General features: G+C 37.5%; 1 protein-coding gene across 5 annotated transcripts in view; it reads right to left on the bottom strand.

Moving 5' to 3' along the window:
* Positions 1 to 549: 549 nt before the first annotated feature.
* Positions 550 to 19,973, bottom strand: part of PCNX1 (pecanex 1) — a 171,062-nt gene continuing 151,638 nt past the window's right edge. For all 5 annotated transcript variants that reach the window (XM_030831549.2, XM_030831548.3, XM_030831550.3 and 2 more), the window contains 6 exons: positions 11,800 to 12,030; positions 10,681 to 10,955; positions 8,922 to 9,127; positions 6,547 to 6,989; positions 5,991 to 6,131; positions 550 to 5,803 (listed from right to left, as the gene is read on the bottom strand). In XM_030831549.2, the coding sequence (XP_030687409.1) occupies positions 5,663 to 5,803; positions 5,991 to 6,131; positions 6,547 to 6,989; positions 8,922 to 9,127; positions 10,681 to 10,955; positions 11,800 to 12,030 (1,437 nt within the window). In that variant the 3' untranslated portion in view covers positions 550 to 5,662. The remainder of the gene's footprint in view (positions 5,804 to 5,990; positions 6,132 to 6,546; positions 6,990 to 8,921; positions 9,128 to 10,680; positions 10,956 to 11,799; positions 12,031 to 19,973) is intronic.

Here is a 19,973-nt window from a genome sequence, read left to right as displayed (position 1 = left end):
TCTGATGCCAATGGCACGTCACCTGCACCCTGCTGGCTTTGGTTGTTATTTATAGTTAAAATGACTCATTGAAGGATTAATAAGTGACTCAGTCAAGAGTATATCTATTATCATTGTAAGTCAGCTTGCATTTTCTTGAAGTATTATACATGAAATCAGTGGGTTAGTACACACACCAAGTTAGCATTTGTCTGATTTTGATATGACTATAACCTGTATGTTCTGTACTGTAATTTAGTGTGATACAGTGAACATGTACGCATTTTCATCCATCATCCTACATGTTCCATCTGATATTATATCATTAATAGGACACATTCAGATAAGTTCAGAAGATGTAAACTACAACCTTTCTGCCAAGTGTGAAAAGCTATCCTTTTATTATGAAATTTATACATTTCTATTATAAGCTGAATCCCATGTTAATAGGCCAAAGCTTCTGTTTAAAATGATTATTTTCAGAACCAAGTACATGTTTTTAAAATATGCTAGGCAGAGCTTAATATGGTAAACTCTGATTTTTCTTAATTTGACAAAAATGGACAGAAGGCAAAATGAGAAAAAATTTATTTCCTCCGTGTTTTATCCACTGTCGATACTGTATCTTTGATGCAATATATTTGCAAAGAAAAAACAATCTCAGCTTTTAGTTTCCATTTTAAACATCTACCGTATTTACAAGCTGTTTAGAATAACAAACACTCAGACACGCGCGCGCACACACACTCACAGACACACGTGAGTACATATATTCTTATCTCTGGTTTATACTGAATGCTGGTAGAGGCAATGAATACTTTCAGAGCCCATGATCAGAAAGGGGAAAACCATTCTCCTTCCTCCCACCTACCTTCCTGGAATCATTTTCAGTATTCTTTCTTCCATTTCCTCATGCAGAGCTCATTGCCAGACTTGTACAGGGTTAAGGTAATCATTTTTTACAATTTATTTTTACTTAAACTATAATAAACTTTAAAAAAGCATAAGCAGACATGATTTTTCCCCCATTTCTATTATTTTGGTTGTAGAATCAAGTTTCATATATAAAAAATCGTGTTTAACCACAATTACGCTAAATCCAAGAGTCATCTGGAGCAGCCATCTCATTCTCCACTACTACTCTGCTTCGAATTCCAGGGTATCGCCCCATCTGTGCAGATACCACGCAGGAATTCATCCTTATCACAATCTTAGATGACCTTTCTTCCTTCTAGCTTGGATCCTCTGAATCATAAATTGTCAGGTGCAGAGCTGAAGCATAGAAAAAAGGTATAACCCTATATAATAGGTGTGCCTTAGAAGAGAGCTGTCATGTAACCTTGTGATGACACTCAGCTCTGGTCCCCCAAAGAATGTTATGCTGCTTCCATAAAACGGCAGATAATGAAGTTCAGTTCACAAATAGAACTTATTTTCTCTAATTCAGAAAGAATATGTGGCTGATAGGCAGTAAAGAGAAATTCTTATCACACATAATTCTTGACAAGATGACTCTGGAGAGGTGATTCAAAGCAGAAAATATACATCTGTTTCAAACAAAATTAATACTTCACTCACATACCTACCAGATCTATTTGTATAATAATTAACTTCTCTCCAATCACCTAAACAAATGAGAAGGACTAGGTATATATGAACCAGATTTTTTAAAAAAAATGAAGTGAAGAAAAGAGAGGCTGGTTTTTTAATACTTAATTTAAAAAAAAACTATACATATCCAACGTAATATTAAAATTTATGCTGCACAAATACACGGTAATAGCTAATTTTCCTCTTTCTCCAGATAAATAAAACTCAATTTCCATATATGACTGAAACAGAAAGTTCAAAGTCCATTAATAGGCTCCAAGTATCATCTTAGCCTTGAATGACATCTTACCCTTGGTCTGTGTCCAAGCAAAGTAATTTTACGTGATTAAAATATACTACAAAAAAGAACAAGAATGAATATTGAGGACTTTAAAAAAAAGGGGGGGCTGTGTCCATATGCATGAAAAAGTAATGAAAACAAACACAAAAGTCAATCACAATGCGGGCAGCCTTTTATAGTTTTGTAGCTAGTAAACATAAATGCAAAGAATTCTCATGCAAAATTATTGTTATCTTCTTCTCAAGTCACATATTTGGGAGGGAAGAGTTTTGAAAGAAAACAATAACCTTAGCCTCTGGGCAAATGTAAGTTTAAAAGACTCAGTTCTGGATGAATGGGACTCAGTGCAGCAATCCACCACATGAAGATTTCCTAAGCAGAGGCAGAAGGATGCTGCTCAGAAGCAAAGTGGGATTCATTAAGGCTAAGCTACCCTTGCTTAGATTTGAGGCTGTTTTTTCTTATATTTTCATATGAGATGGAAAAGTAAACTAACCCAGGAAGAAAAATACATCTTTTTAATGAGCTGTTGTTTCTTACGTAAAAACTTGTATTTTCACTGCCTGACATTTGGTACACAGAGTAATTTTCCATAGTTCACTCGGGAGAGAAATCTTGTCTGACTAATTCTGCTTCAAGGGTCTGTAGAAGTATCTCAGATTTACTTGAAATATTAAAAAAAAAACAACTTCAAATCTAATGGAAGTTAATCTTCCAGTAATGGAAACTCAAAGAAGGCAGAACACTGATGAAGTCTGTTCGCTAATTTCCTGAAAGGTAATTAATCTCCTTTTACCTTAAAAATATAGAGCCTCACCACCTACTCTCCCAAGTCCCTTAAAGATCAACATCTTGTATTAATCTAGACTTTTGGAAAAATTATAGTTCTTTAGAAAAAAGTGAACATATAAAGTTTTATCAAGTATTGAAAAATGGTGTAAAAATAGGGCTTACACCAAGTTATAAACTGGAAGATTAACCAAAAATTTGAGTTATAAAATGATTTTTAACACTGAATAACAACAACAGCAAAAGAGCTAGGAATTTATAACTTATTCCAGAACTCTCTCTAAAGGGGGAAAAAGCAAAATCAAACAAGAAAAAACCCCGAAAGATATCAATAAAACTATTTAAAGCAAATGAAAAAAACTAGCATTTTAATTACATATTTTTACTTTCAAATTATGGAACCCTGAACGTTTTGGCAACTGTGAACTAAAGACGCTAATGTGTGTATACTGGAGTCTTATATACTAATCAAAAAGGCTAAGCAGGGAATCTAAATGAACAGCTCACTAATCTCCAAGGGGGTGTGGGGTGGCAGGGGACAGGGTTGAATAAGACATGTATAATCAACTTCATTAATGAAAGTGTGTATATTTCTATATTATACTTTAGTTCCAATTATTTTTAAGACATGACTCCTTCTTTAATTATCAATGCTTCCCCTGATGCAATTATTAGAAAAGTATTATGATTTTAAAAAGACTATATGTTTTAGTCTTAAACATTTGAAGTTCAGGTTTTTTCTTTTTCTCTGTGTAGGAAAACGAAGTATCTTCTATTTAAGACTGGAAAGGCTCCACTTATCTTCTCATCTAGGCAATGACCATGAAGAGATCATATTCATCTCAGAAAGGGAACAAGCAGCAGGGAGCATAATTCCTCTGAGAGGATTTTAGATAATACAGATAGACAAACAGATCATATATTCAGTTTCAGAAGAAAAAAGAAGAACCTGAACCTTAATGGCATATTGTAGATTTGCCAAAATAAGGCAAACACAGAACATAATGACAGCATCAGGAAAAATACATTTTAACTGGTCAATTTAGAAAGGGTACCTTTGTGTAAATGTTCAGTAAATCATCTGACAAAAAGTTTTTCAACAGTAAATTCTGCAAAGTGTGTGAAGTCTGGAAACCTTAACACAAGGCACATTGGCTCCTGAATACCCACAAAACTTTAAAATTGGAAAAAGGAAAAGTAAATCGGTTTTGGAGTGAAAATGCAATCAGAGGCTATATATTAGCTATTTACTTCCTTAGCTTTCATTCCCTCCACTGAAGTGTCATGTGATACTGTAAGATCTACATCAGAATTAGGAGGAAAAACAGCTTCTATCTCCTCTCACCGCATCAGAAGACACTTTAACCCCACGCTGCCCAATACGGTAACCACTAAGCACATGTGGCTAGCAAGTACCTGAAATACGGCTAGTACCACATGGTGAAATAGCAATACTTTGGATATAATGGACTAAACAAAATGTATGACTGAAATTAACTTCACCTGCTTCTTTTTACTTTCCATTCACGGGGGCAGAAAGATGGCTGCTCCTAAATGCTCAGATGTACAGTCTTCTTTGGAGTTTCACACAAAAGGAGAAAAATTTTCTGAAGGATTTAAAAAACGCCATATGTTGAAAATTAAATCTAAACTGCAGTTCCCACCTAGTCTAATTGTAAATCTGAGTTATATATTTCCCTGAATACATACATTTAAAAAAAAACCAATAAAATTTAAGTTATGAGACAACATATGAATTAAGTCAAGTTCATCACAGTTATAAATATTTCAAATTACAGCTACACACTATAAATCACAGGAAATAAAATTCAAGTAATAGAATAAGAAGAGAGGAGGAAAATAATAGGCAAAGTTTTAAAGAGGGATATAACAATAAGAACTGCACCATTTGGATAATTTTGTTTGAAAAACTTTTACTTGATTAACTGAACTGCATGTGAATAACTTCAAGAGCTAAGAACTCTTAAAATAAAAGGCAATCCATCCTTTCTTTAAATTCCAGGACGTTCACCTTCTTCTTTGAAAAGCAAAAGTATTTTCTTCCCAAAACTGACCCCAGCAGAACTTGCCCCAAGTGGGAGAAACAGGGTAGCTGGGACGCACACAGTGTTGGAGCCCATCTGAAATGTGGACACAGGAGCTGGCAGGAGTGTTCACGGGACTGAGTCACTGACTAACTGGCTCCAGGAAATGCCAGTGATGAAGCTACGTGTATCTTGAGATTAAGTATTCATTTTAAAGGAAACATCCAATGGACTGGCATGAAGTACAGACTACTAAAGAAAAATGAGCAGCACAGTTCCTGCTACGTATAAGGAAAGGGAAGGGGTTAATCCCAAAGGCAATTTAAATAATGGTATTTTATTTTTATATATATAAATAAATGTTCTGAGAAATCTCAGACTTTATAGTGCATTGTAAAAAATTAGTGCAGTTTTTTTCATTAAAGTTTTTAGCGCTCAAGGAATAAGATAAATCTATGTCTGTTCATAGTCTTTTTCACTGTACATTAAACTTTTATACTGCTATATGTCAAACTGAAGGTTTCTACACTTGTCTGTTTTTAAAAATCAAGGTAAATGGATTTCATGTTTTATGACAAAACATGGCAATTATTTTTGGCAAAAAAATTAGAAAAATATGAGATCATAGTTTAGAAAGCAAGAGTTTTTTGATTTAAAGCATAGGCAATGCATAGGAAAAAACTTTTTTTAAGGATGTATTTTAACAGAACTTTATCCTTCATGCACGATGTTTTCTCAGCAGCTAACTTAAAAAAATATTTCAGCTTTATTTGGGGATGGAGACAGTGACAGGAGTCAGGGTGAAGGGCAAAGGAGAGGTGCTTAACCAAGCCCACTCTATGTTCAAGTCTCTCCTACAGGATCAAAGGGATACCTGCAGGCATCTTCTGCTCGCTCCTCTTTTTTTCCAATCTCTTGGAATTTTGAGGGAAAAGAAATGAAGTTATAAAACACTGGCTCACACTTCAGCCCCAAGTTCTAGTACCCCAGTTTCGATTACAGTCACGTATTTATCTTCAATCTGAACCAGAAGTACTGTCTTGTCGATGTGGGATCTAGTACCTGGATCTCTGCTGCAAGGCACCCAACGGTGAATCACCTAATGATTCAGAATAAAACAAGCAGTTAGTGGCAGAGACCCTGAATACACTCACAGACTCTATCCTTAAGATTAGAGGTAGTAATTCAGTTTGGTAATTAAGCATAAGTACATAAATCAGCTAAAAACCAGGCATACCAGTCAGGCTACAAATAAGTCAGAGCACCAGCTTCATAGGAGAACTTACGTGGCCTTCCATGCCCTCCTGGGGACTCCAGTCTTTCCAGCTGTTTCTCCCAGCTTTTAACCGAATACCCTCATCAGGCCACTGCAGCTCTTTCCTTTTTGACAGGTTGATCCCATCCAGAATCTGACTGGGATCCACAATCTGCAGTATAAATAAATATGGATCATTCATTCAAAAATGAATGAATGAATTCAAAAATTCACTTTCCCCTCGATGACAAATAATTATATAATCCCAAACAGAATTTCTTTCACTGACTATAACGGAATAAAAAACCACCTAAAGAGCCACCTGAACTCCTTTTAGCCTCCTAGGAGACCTTAACTGCAATGGCCACATAACCATGGCTGAAGAGGGAACAAATACCACCAGTGAAAAACTGCTTGCTTTCAGTTTTTATACTGGCAGAAACATTTTTTCAACATTCAAAACTGTTCCAGTCTTCAGACTAAGCAATATAAGGTGTGTCTTCACAAGAGTCCTTCACTCAAAAAAACAAGAAATAAAAACAAACAAGTAAGAGAAACAGTGCAAGAAGAACCGTGGGCTTACTCACCTGGACTCTGTAAATCACCTCCCCCTTTTTGGCATGGGAATTATTGGCAGGACTTAAGGTGTTGCCGGGCTGCGTATCAGCGGCACTGCTCTGACCACCGTCTGTCCCAAGAAAGCCCACGAGGGTGTGATGCTTGCAGGCTGGGATGCTTTGGCTGGAGCTGCTAGAGGAAGGCAGGCCATGCTGCACACAGGCCGGGCCGCTCTGACTGGAGGGTTCCATCTGGTTCACCACAGAGAGGCGGGACTGGATGGATGACGGTAAGTTGCGAAGCGATATCTGGCTGGTGGAAGAGCGCCGACAAGGCACAAATCCCGTGGTGGACATCCGGAGAGATGAGTGCCGGCTGCTATAGCAGTATGACGACTGGCTGGCTACAGAGGCCCGGGCAGGGGACTGCCGGACCAGGCTGGACTGCACAGAGTGAGAGCTGTGGCTAGCGGCTGGGGAGGGAGAAACAACAGCAGCGCTCCTTCTCAGTGGGATGACCCAAACACAACTGCTTCTTCAGTAGTTTCTAAGACTTTCTCCCTTAAGCCTCGCACCTTAAATTAGTTGGTGAATTTAATATTTATACCTAAAAATTTTAAAGTTGCCAAAAAGAGATAAATATCTGAGATCTATTTTCTTATGTGGTTTTTGTAACATAAATTCTATTTGCTGAAGCTTTTTAAAATTCAAATTCTGGGGCATAAAAAAATACAATTAAATAATTTATAGGAAATAGCAGGTATTTAGGTTGAGATAAATCCTAAAATTTCTTTCACTGAAATATTTCAGAATACATGAATATCTCATAGAAATGAGACAGTGAGAAATATTTATTAAGGATCTACTATGTGGCAAGCTCTGTAGCTACTATTTCTCAAAATACAGTATTAATGCCCTTTCAATCTATCCCAATGACAAGCTATACTACCTATAGAGGCACAGTGATGCCACACTGTAATATGCATGTACATTAAGGGATCACTACTGAATATGAATGATCAGTGATACTAAATAGTAGGTTATCCTGTGTCCTTTCTTCTAATGGCTCGATAGGGTTCTTCAGATTTGTGAAGAGTGATGTGAAGATTATTAGAAAATTATTATCAATTATATTGAAAAATAACTACATGTACTTTTTAATCTGAAAATAAAAAGAGCTAATCAATGTTAAAAGTAAAAGGTGTATATAAGAAGCACACTGGCAGTTTTAGGTTTTCACTCAGAAGTTAAAAAAGAACAACAAAATGTTGATCACACACCTATTTAGAGTCTTAACAATTCCAGTGCCATTACATTTTTTTGAATCATTTTAAGTAAATGTTTTTAAAACTTCATCTGATCCATGCAAAAAGAGGGGGAAAGGACAGTGCTGGATCAACCGACCAGCCATCCAGGAACAGGTAAGATGTGAGTCCTGCTGTATGCCAGGTGGATTACAGCTCTCATATAAAAGACAAATTAGTAAAAGAATAGCTTCCTTTGGGATAAGGAAAAATTTCTTAAATAGGATACAAAAAGTATTAATCATAAAGGAAAAGATCAGTAAATTGCTCTACACAAAAATTAAGAACTTAACAAAAAAAGGCAAGCCACTCTTCACAGAAAGAGAAGGGAAAGCCAAGATACAGAATGGAAAAAGATGTCTGTGGTACAGAAAACTGACCAAGAGTTCCAATCCAGAATATACAAATAAGAAAAAGGTAACCAAGTGGAAAAATGGGCAAGAGACTTAACATGTACTTCAGAAAGAAGATCTGATAAACTCATTTAGAAGTTTCCAACCTCAGGTATTATTAGAGCAATGCAAATTAAAAATATGCAACTAAAGACCACCCCCCTTCTCCTGTCTCTCTGAGAGAGCAGGCAGCAGAGGTGGAAACAATGATACTCAAAGCTGGGCATTCCTCTAGACGACTGGTCAGAGTACCAATTGGTGTAAAAGAAATAAAAAAGAATTCTGGAAAGATTTTTGGCATTATGTATCATATCTTAAATATTCTCATAAACTTTGACTTGATTCCATTTTTAAAGTTTCCAGCCTAAGAAAATAATAAGTGATTACAAAGATTCATATACAAAGATTATTACAACACTCAGAAGAAACCAAATCGTTGTTCAACAGGAGAGAAGTAAATTATATTAGTTAACTATTATTGGCCTTTAAAAATGATACTTTCAAAGAAATACTATTTCAAATGGTGTATATTTATATATACTAAATGATTAATATAAACAAGTAGGATAACGTCCTATTGGGAATCAAACAAAACATTCTATTTATATATTTCCAAGTAGGTAATATGTCACCCTCTTTATACACACATACTACCTGAACCCCACAGTTGAGAGGCTAACATTACACACATAATTCTGTTTCACATTACCTAGTGCTGGAGGGTAAGATGTGACAGGCGGATGGAGTCCTGCTCCCGGTCCCTGGCCTGGGTTTCCAGTGCTTCCTTGGGATGTACTGCTGTGGGGATCATTGGCAGTTGTCGCACTGTTACTAGTGCAAAAGGCTCCACCTCCAGCATCAGAATCTTCAATATTGCCACCACTGTTACAGCCAGCTCCACAACCTTTCCTTAACCTAGGAACAAACACCGGAGTAGGAGGCATGGTCCCAAGATCACTTCAAGATAGGTACTGTATTCCGAACATTTAATGCTACTAATGTTCACCTTTGGAAATCTTCATGGGGCAATCAACATTAAGAAGCAAAAGAGTCTATGATGTTTGCGTATCTCCCTCATACTCACTGCCTCCGTTCTTCTAATCAACTTCACTTTTACACTACACTCTATCATCTCTTCTACACCATAACAAAGAACTGCACATAACAAGTTGTTCCATTAAGATCTCAGCTGGAAATAGTATCCTCGTCACTGTATACAACCCACGAATACCTAATTGATTTAAATTAAACCTAATTTATTCTGTAGCACACCTGAAGAGAACTGCTGTAATAATTTTTCTTCTCTTTTTTATTTTAATTTTTTAATTTTTTTGCGGTACACGGGCCTCTCACTGCTGTGGCCTCTCCCGTTGCGGAGCACAGGCTCCGGACGCACAGGCTCAGCGGCCATGGCTCACGGGCCCAGCCGCTCCGTGGCATGTGCGATCCTCCCGGACCGGGGCACGAACCCGCGTCCCCTGCATCGGCAGGTGGACTCTCAACCACTGCGCCACCAGGGAAGCCCTCTTTTCTTTTTTAAAACGTAGGGTGACCAACTCTCCTGGCTTGCCCACAACTGTCTCAGTTTGGCACTGAAAATCCTGCATCCCAGAAAACCACTCAGTCCTGGGCAAACAAGGCAATTCCAGCACAACACGTATTTTTTGAAAAGAAAACTTCTTTGAACACTACCCTGGTTTGTATTCTTCCCTCTGTTTGAATAGGGGTAGACGTTAAAATGGTGAAATTTTACTCTTTAATGCTGGGTATTCCTGGAAGAATTTTAAAACACCTATTTCTGAGTCTGCTGCTCTAGTCTTGTTTGGATTAAGTTTTGGTATTTAAGGATCTGAACAACTCTTAATCTGAGATTTTTCTTTGCCATCCATCAAATTATGATGTTCCTGCACCATATATCATAATTTACCACACAAAAGGCAGAGGAAAAAAATTCATGTGCATACTTGAAGATACTAAATATTTGAGATGTGAGTGCTGACTAACTGTTAAAATGGCAGCAGTATCTCTGCATCTCACAAGGAGGAGTTTCAACATGGACAGCATGCTCCCCCTACTGCTGGAACGGAATACAAAAAGAATGTAATCGACTTGCACCAGTTTCTTTTATTTTTCTCTCATTTGCCCTGTTTGCTGACCCACACATTCTAATAGTGGCAATAAGCTGCAATAGAGAGTTTAAAAAACTACAAGGAGGGAATTATCCAAGATTCTACTAAACGCTAGAGCAGTGGTTCCTGACCAGACTACTGTACATTAGATTTACTTAATAAGAGTTTGCAGATACAAATGCTCAGATTCTACTTCATGAAGCTCAGGTGTAACAGGTTTTTATTGTACCGTGGCATCTGTACTTTTCCTACAATCTTTCCAGGTGGTGCTAATGCACACTGCCTAGACTAAGCGGGTCAGGACACACCACCACTGGAAAAGGCAGTCCTAGGGCTCACCTGTGCCAGGTTGACACTACGAAGTTTCTGATATTTCCCAAGCTGATAGGTCCCCCAAGAATTTCTTTAAGCTGTTCATGGCTGTCAGAGTAAGAAGTTGTCAGGGGTGAGACGAAGATCGGGTAGCCAATAGGCTGGTCACAAGATGAGTTTATCATGTTCCTCAGAGCTTGCTTGGCATTTTGGATGCTACCTCTCTCCGGGTTACGGTTACGTAGGAAAACAAGTTCCTGCTGTTGCCCTGCCCAAAGGCCTCGGACACACTCCTTATTCACCTGAAAAGCAGAACACATGGGAATTAGGTTAAGGGGCCAAGAATAAAATTTATATAAACAGAAGAGTGGAAATGGGAGGGACATAAAAGACATTACGATAACCAACTGTGAAAAGCAGGAAACAAATATAAGCAGGTCACATCTGAACAGGAGTTAACTATTTTCCACTGTCATTAGGCTATTAAATAATAAACACCTACAGAGCTCTTCCCTCTGCTGTCTTGTAAAAATACCAAGTAAAATGTAGTCCATTTAGTTTTCTAAATTGGTGAAGCACTGAATTTTGTAACTAAGATAATAAATATTTTTGATAGAAATGAGAGGTAACAAATATTTAGAGTCGAAAGGATGTTTGTGATTTTGGGGGCTGATTAAATGAAGAAAAAACATTACAAACTATCAAAATAAAATGTCAGAGATTAAGCCTCCTAAAGCCCTGAGATGCTTAAAAAAAGCAACAAAACAAAAAAGCAAGTTAGAGTGAACCATTTACAGTTAGCTACTGTGAAGTACAAGCTGTAGTATTATTTTGCAACCTAGGAATCACATCTTATTAGCAATACAGTGCTGACATTTTAGGAAGAGATGCTTCCCCAAGAGCACATATAACAGGCAAGAGAGAAATAAGCAAAAAATGTAAGGTTTTATGGCACATGAGAAAATTTCAGAGGACAGAGTAAATTACTGACAAAATAAATTAAGAGCTCAAAAACAATAAACGTTAATGTAGTATGGTCATTATTTTTGTTTTCTATAAAAGAGTTTCAATTACTTTTTAAAAGTTTGGACACCGTTATCTAAGTTCCATTGTTTTCAGAGGCAAACGTGTGCCTCCAAACCTTACTTTAATGACCCTGAAGCTAAGGTAGCGTCTGTTGAGCATGATGATCTTGTACTCGTTGGCGCCGTCATCCATGACGTGCCGCAGAGCAAGCAGGGAGGGTGAGTTGGCGAGGACTGCACTCCGCCACGCAGGGTCCCCTTCGTGGGCTATGACGAGGTTCTTCTCATGAGACACAATGGCTTCGTAGAGCACAGTGGGGTCATCGTATTCATCCGGAGAAGTGAAATGGTCCTATACACAGAGATAAAAAATACACCTACAATTTTAGGAAAAGAAGAGAATGACTTCCAGGATGATGAAAGCTTCTGAAATTACTAAATCAGTTACTAAATTAAAAGTCTTAAAAAACTAGTTTATATATTTCATTTCAGCACATGTTAATATTATTAGACATAAATTATTCAAGTCGGTTTTCATATCTTCATTCATTTTTTTTTTCTGTTAAAGGATTCTCTCACTGCTATCAGTTAAGGGAGGCTAAAACTACATAAAAGGTCTCTAAATTGCGTTTCTTTTTAACTAGGTGCTTTTCACTTAAAGCCACATCTCTAGAATGATTATAATAAACCATTTTATCCTGCCTCTCATTTAGTTAAGATAAGGCTCAAAACTGTGAGCTCTGAGGACAAATTAAGGGTCCTAGCCCTAGAGAAGCTAGTAAAGTCTTCCCTAAAAAACCTCTCGGCCTTATGTGACAAGTCGTTATTTAATATCTACCACATGCAAGACTACGTGGCAGGTAGCATGGATGAAACAAAGGAGTATATGAAATGTGTTTCCCATTCAGAAACCTAAAAATTAACAGGGGATACAGGATATAAATCCAAAATAATCATAACACAAATCAATTTCTGAAATGGTGTGCTATTAAGGAAACACAAATATTATATTGGCTGCCTTGATAAATTTTTACATCCAGGTAAAGTGACTCATTTGTGCTCAAGTCAACTGACTGGAGTATGTGCTATCTGGAGGACGGACAGTGACAGCAAGAAGCCGATGTCCCCAAGAATGCACTTCCAAGTCTGGGGGTTCATCTACATGAGACTAAGGGAAGTCTTCACTGTACACGTGGGTACATAATGTAAGAAGTTCTCCGATACAAGATTTCATCTCACTCTTACAACAACCTGGTGAAGTAGATTGAGCAGGTAATACCAGAATTTTACAAATATCAAAACTGAAGCTCAAAGAGGCTTAACTGCTTCCTAGGTTTAGAAAATTATATATGATTGTAATGCCAGGACTTGAACACATTTTTTAGAGTATTTTTTCATTCTGATTTTTAAAAATTTACTATTATAAAAGTTAACTGCAACACCTTTCAAATCCCGTTGCTGTGATTAGGGAAAGCTACACAGTGCAGGTGGTCTGGGGCTGGATCTTGAAGAATGAGTACACTTTCAGTGGATGGAGACGGCACCGTGGGGGAAGGGAAAGGACTCCAGGCAAGGACTCCAGGCAAGGGAAAGGACTCCAGGCAAGGGAAAGGACTCCAGGCAAGGGAAAGGACTCACTCCAGGCAAGGGAAAGGACTCCAGGCAAGGGAAAGGACTCCAGGCAAGGGAAAGGACTCCAGGCAAGACGACCTACTAGTGCCTCTCCAGACTTTTTATAAGGCTGGTGCACTCCTCGCTCCACTGCTTTGAGCTTGGCTCGTAACAGCTCACAGCTGTTCCGTTTTCTATGAACTGCCTTCAGCTAATGGAGCTGCCTGGGTAGGAAATGCCGGGAGAGGATTATTCCCCCCTTGGCTGTGGAGGTGCAAGGTACAAAACGGAACTCTGGGTGACATTCACACTCCAGAGCTCCCTCTGGAGACCAGGGGAGGCTAGAGCTCAGCTGAAAGACACTTCTGCTTAGCTTCTTCCCTTGCTCTTTCCTGCTTCCATCATTTCCTCACAGACTGTCCTGAGGGCATCCCCTCAATTAGTCTTTTGCACGAGAATCCTGGACTCTGACTCTGCTTCTAGTGAACATGCCCTAAGAGAATTTACTACTTAAAATACTGATGGATGGCTCTTGACTTCTGTCCATCACACACCAGCAACCATGCTAATCTTTCTTTTAAATACTGAGTTCACTTTCCTACACCAGCAGATAGCTAGATGCCATAAGATGTGCTTCCTTTCATCAAGCTGTTCAATTAGGGAAGGAATGACATCCTTGGATAGCGGTATTTGTACAATTATTTGAATGGAAAATAAACATACAGAGACAGGCAATAATCACATTCTTAATAAAACGGAAACAAAGTTGGAAATCATTAGGCATGCCAAAAGTGGAGAATGCTTAGTCTTGTCCAAATATTTCTTCTCACTTAAAATAGTTGAATGAATATGTAAACTTCTATGTACATCATTCAGCACTGTTTTACTGATAAAATATTTGAAACAGGGACTTCCCTGGTGGCTCAGTGGTTAAGAATACACCTGCCAATGCAGGGGACATGGGTTCGATCCCTGGACCGGGAAGATCTCACATGCCGCTGAGCAACTAAGTCCGTGAGCCACAACTACTGAGCCTATGCTCTAAAGCCCATGAGCCGCAACTACTGAGCCTGGGTGCCACAACTACTGAAGCCCGCATGCCTAGAGCCCGTGCTCCGCAACGAGAGAAGCCGCCGCAATGAGAAGCCTGCATGCCACAACAAAGAGTAGCCCCTGCTCACCGCAACCAGAGAAAGCCCACGCACAGCAATGAAGACCCAACACAGCCAAAAATAAATAAATAAGTTTATTAAAAAAACAAATTGAAACAATCAGAATGTCCATGAATAGAGAGATAGCTTAATAAATGGAGTAAAAATTATACTCTGGAATACTACAGAGTCATTAAAGAATGTGGTGTGCCTCTATATGTGCTAACTTAGAAAGGTGTCCACGGTAAACTAAATGGGAAGAAAGCTTGCACTCCAGATCAATTTCTATAGCATGATTACATTTTTAAAAAGGAAGATATTTATACATATAGTTGGAAATGTCTGCATGAACTTGGGGAAGTCAGAAAAGATAGGTGTCAAATTATTGGCAGTGACTTCTTTGTGGGGCTGTTGTATGATGGTATGGGATGACGGAAGGTGCTTACTCTTGGGAGATGTTTACTTTTCAATGTTTTTCATTAGTTTTCAAATAAATAAAAAGAGATAATGTTTCCAATTCTAGGAAAAGATTTCAAAAGCATTTTAGAAACTTCTCATAAGAAGTTATGAGCGGAGGCACACGAAATATTATTTTTCGAAAACAATGAAACTCATGTAGCAAACATTCACAGGGCACCAAACACTGTGCTAAGCAAGGAGGACACAGACATAGAGATTAATATTGTCCTTGTCCTCAAGGAGATCACAGATTGTAAGGTTTTCATTATATATCTCTTGTAAACCAAGATAGACTTTAATTGGTTTATTTTACTTCTAACAACCAGGTAAATCCTTAAAGAGACTAGCGAAAGAGAAAAAAATAAGGAAATATGCTGTTTTATAAAATGATTAAATAGAGGACAAGAGAGAACACATGAAAAGGGCAATTTGCATAATTTCTCTGAGTTTTGATTAATCTTCATCTATAAAACGGGGATTAAAATAATTTTCTGGGTTGTGGGTGATATAATGTGTATGAGAGCACTGATACACTACAGGACACTGTAAAATTAAATATTACACAGATAACAGTTTTAATTTCTAAAGTAAAAAACATATAACACATTAGATTGGAGAATTAAAAAATTAAAAAAGAACTGTAAAGGAAAAAGGCAAAAGTTAAAAAAAATCTATGAAATCGCTAAAAGCACCCTACCAAAGACTGTGTCTGAAACAAAAGTTATTACAAATTTCATATTTTTAGCTCTCTGGGAACAGGATCTTTTTTAAAAAATCAGGTTGACGTATAATTTACACACAACAAACTGCACCCATTTTAAGAGTACAGTGAGATGCGTTTCGACAAATGTGCAAACTCGTGTAATCACTGCTATAATCTAGATATAGAACATTTCCATCATCCCAAAGTTCCCTCCTGCCTTTTGGTATTCAATCTCTACATCCCAAACAAGCACTGATCTGCCTTCTGTCACTAGAGATTAGTTGGGCCTGTTTTAAATTTTATATAAATAAAATAATACAATATGTACTTAAAAATATTTTTAAATTAAATTTTATTTTTTTATACAGCAGGTCCTTATTAGTCATCAATTTTATAAACATCAGTGTATACATGTCAATCCCAATCTCCCAATTTATCACACCACCACCCCACCCCGGGCTGCTTTCCCCCTTGGTTTCCATATGTTTGCTCTCTACATCTGTGTCTCAATTTCTGCCCTGCAAACCGGTTCATCTGTACCATTTTTCTAGGTTCCACATATATGCGTTAATATGAGACATTTGTTTTTCTCTTTCTGACATACTTCACTCTGTATGACAGTCTCCAGATCCACCCACGTCTCTACAAATGACCCAATTTCATTCCTTTTATGGCTAAGTGATATTCCATTGTATATATGTACCACATCTTCTTTATCCATTTGTCTGTCGATGGGCATTTAGGTCGCTTCCATGACCTGGTTATTGTAAATAGTGCTGCAATGAATATTGGGGTGCGTGTGTCTTTTTGAATTATGGTTTTCTCTGGGTATATGCACAGTAGTGGGATTGCTCGATCATATGGCAATTCTATTTTTAGTTTTTGAAGGAACCTCCATACTGTTCTCCATAGTGGCTGTATCAATTTACATTCCCAACAACAGTGCAAGAGGGTTCCCTTTACTCCACACCCTCTCCAGCATTTGTTGTTTGTAGATTTTCTGATGATGCCCATTCTAACTGGTGTGAGGTGGTACCTCATTGTAGTTTTGATTTGCATTTCTCTAATAATTATGTTGAGCAGCTTTTCATGTGCTTCTTGGCCATCGGTATGTCTTCGTTGGAGAAATGTCTATTTAGGTCTTCTGCCCATTTTTGGATTGGGTTGTTTGTTTCTTTAATATTGAGTTGCATAAGCTGTTTATATATATTGGAGATTAATCCTTTGTCCATTGATTCGTGTGCAAATATTTTCTCCCATTCTGAGGGCTGTCTTTTCACCTTGTTCATGGTTTCCTTTGCTGTGCAAAAGCTTTGAAGTTTCATTAGGTCCCATTTGTTTTTGTTTTTATTTCCATTACTCTAGAAGGTGTATCAGAAAAGATCTTGCTGTGATTTATGTCAAAGAGTGTTCTTCCTATGTCTTCCTCTAAGAGTTTTATAGTGTCCAGTCTTACATTTAGGTCTCTAATCCATTTGGAGTTTATTTTTGTGTATGGTGTTAGGGAGTGTTCTAATTTCATTCCTTTACATGTAGCGGTCCAGTTTTCCCAGCACCACTTATTGAAGAGACTGTCTTTTCTCCATTGTACAGCCTTGCCTCCTTTGTCACAGATTAGCTGACCATAGGTGCGTGGGTTTATCTCTGGACTTTCTATCTTGTTCCACTGATATATGTTTCTGTTTTTCTGCCAGTACTGTATTGTCCTGATTACTGTAGCTTTGTAGTACAATCTGAAGTCAGGGATTCTGATTCCTCCAGCTCCGTTTTTTTTTACCTCAAGACTGCTTTGGCTATTCGAGGTCTTTTGTGTCTCCATAAATATTTTAAGATTTTTTGTTCTAGTTCTGTTAAAAATGCCATTGGTAATTTGATAGGGATTGCACTGATTCTGTAGATTGCTTTGGGTAGTATAGTCATTTTCACAATATTGATGCTTCCAATCCAAAAACATGGTGTATCTCTCCATCTGTTGGTATCATCTTTAGTTTCTTTCATCGGTGTCTTATAGTTTTCTGCATACAGGTCTTTTGTCTCCCTAGGTAGGTTTATTCCTAGGTATTTTATTCTTTTTGTTGCAATAGTAAATGGGAGTGTTTCCTAATTCATATTTTTCATCATTCGTGTATAGGAATGCAAGAGATTTCTGTGCATTAATTTTGTATCCTGCAACTTTACCAAATTCATTGATTAGCCCTAGTAGTTTTCTGGTGGCATCTTTAGGATTCTCTATGTACAGTATCATGTCATCTGCAAACAGTGACAGGTTTACTTCTTCTTTTCTCATTTGGATTACTTTTAGTTCTTGTTCTTCTCTGATTGCCGTGGCTAGGACTTCCAAAACTTTGTTGAATAATAGTGGTGAGGGTGGACATCCTTGTCTTGTTCCTGATCTTATGAAATGTTTCAGTTTTTCACCATTAAGAATGATGCTTGCTGTGGGTTTGTCATATATGGCCTTTATTATGTTGAGGTAGGTTCCCTCTATGCGCACTCTCTGGAGAGTTTTTATCATAAATGGGTGTTGAATTTTGTCAAAAGCTTTTTCTGCATCTATTGAGATGATCATATGGTTTTTCTTCTTCAATTTGTTAATATGGTGTATCACGTTGATAGATTTATGTATATCGAAGAACCCTTGCATCCCTGGGATAAATCCTACTTGATCGTGGTGTATGATCCTTTTAATGTGTTGTTGGATTCTGTTCGCTAGTATTTTGTTGAGGATTTTTGCATCTATATTCATCAGTGATATTGGTCTGTAATTTTCTTTTTTTGTAGTATCTTTCTCTGGTTTTGGTATCAGGGTGATGGTGGCCTCATAGAATGAGTTTGGTAGTGTTCCTTCCTCTGCAATTTTTGGGAAGAGTTTGAGAAGGATGGGTGTTAGTTCTTCTCTAAATGTTTCATAGAATTCACCTGTGAAGCCATCTGGTCCTGGACCTTTGTTTGTTGGAAGATTTTTAATCACAGTTTCAATTTCATTACTTGTGACTGGTCTGTTCATATTTTCTATTTCTTCCTGGTTCGTTCTGGGAAGGTTACACCTTTCTAAGAATTTGTCCATTTCTTCCAGGTTGTCCATTTTACTGGCATCGAGTTGCTTGTAGTAGTCTCTTAGGATGCTTTGTATGTCTGCGGTGTCTGCTGTAACTTCTCCTTTTTCATTTCTAATTTTATTGATTTGAGTCCTCTCCCTCTTTTTCTTGATGAGTCTGCCTAATGGTTTATCAATTTTATCTTCTCAAAGCACCAGCTTTTAGTTTTATTGATCTTTGTTATTGTTTTTTGTTTCTATTTCATTTATTTCTGATCTGATTTTTATGATTTCTTTCCTTCTGCTAACTTTGGGTTTTGTTTGTTCTTCTTTCTCTAGTTCCTTTAGGCGTAAGGTTAGATTGTTTATTTGAGATTTTTCTTTTTTCTTGAGGTAGCCTTGTATAGCTATAAACTTCCCTCTTAGAACTGCTTTTGCTGCATCCCATAGGTTTTGGATCTTCGTGTTTTCATTGTCATTTGTCTCTAGGTATTTTCTGATTTCCTCTTTGCTTTCCTCAGTGATCTCTTGGTTATTTAGTACCGTATTGTTTAGCCTCCATGTATTTGTGTTTTTTATGTTTTTTTCCCCATGTAATCCATTTCTATCTCATAGCGTTGTGGTCAGAGAAGATGCCTGACATGACTTCAATTTTCTTAAATTTACTGTGGCTTGATTTGTGACCCAAGATGTGATCTATCTTGGAGAATGTTCTGTGCGCACTTGAGAAGAAAGTGTAATCCGCTGTTTTTGGATGGAATGTCCTATAAATATCAATTAAATCTATCTGGTCTATTGTGTCATTTAAAGCTTCAGTTTCCTTATTTATTTTCATTTTGGACGATCTGTCCATTGGTGTGAGGTGTTAAAGTCCCCCACTATTATTGTATTACTGTCGATTTCCTCTTTTATAGCTGTTAGCAGTTGCGTTATATATTGAGGTGCTCCTATGTTGGGTGCATATATATTTATAATTGTTATATCTTCTTCTTGGATTGATCCCTTGATCATTATGTAGTGTCCTTCCTTGTCTCTTGTAACATTCTTTATTTTAAAGTCTATTTTATTTGATGTGAGTATTGCTACTCCAGCTTTCTTTTGATTTCCATTTGCATGGAATATCTTCTTCCATCCCCTCACTTTCAGTCCCTAGGTCTGTGTCCCTAGATCTGAATTGGGTCTCTTGTAGACAGCATATAGATGGGTCTTGTTTTTGTATCCATCAGCAAGCCTGTGTCTCCTGGTTGGAGCACGTCACGTTTAAGGTAATTATCGATATGTATGTTCCTATGACCATTTTCTGAATTGTTTGGGGTTTGTTTTTGTAGGTCCTT

The sequence above is a fragment of the Globicephala melas genome, chromosome 2, assembly GCF_963455315.2.
Source record: "Globicephala melas chromosome 2, mGloMel1.2, whole genome shotgun sequence".
In the NCBI taxonomy this organism is placed as follows: Eukaryota; Metazoa; Chordata; class Mammalia; order Artiodactyla; family Delphinidae; genus Globicephala; species Globicephala melas.
The sequence above is the reverse complement of the archived record's forward strand: the minus strand, read 5'-3'. Positions and strand labels throughout refer to the sequence as shown.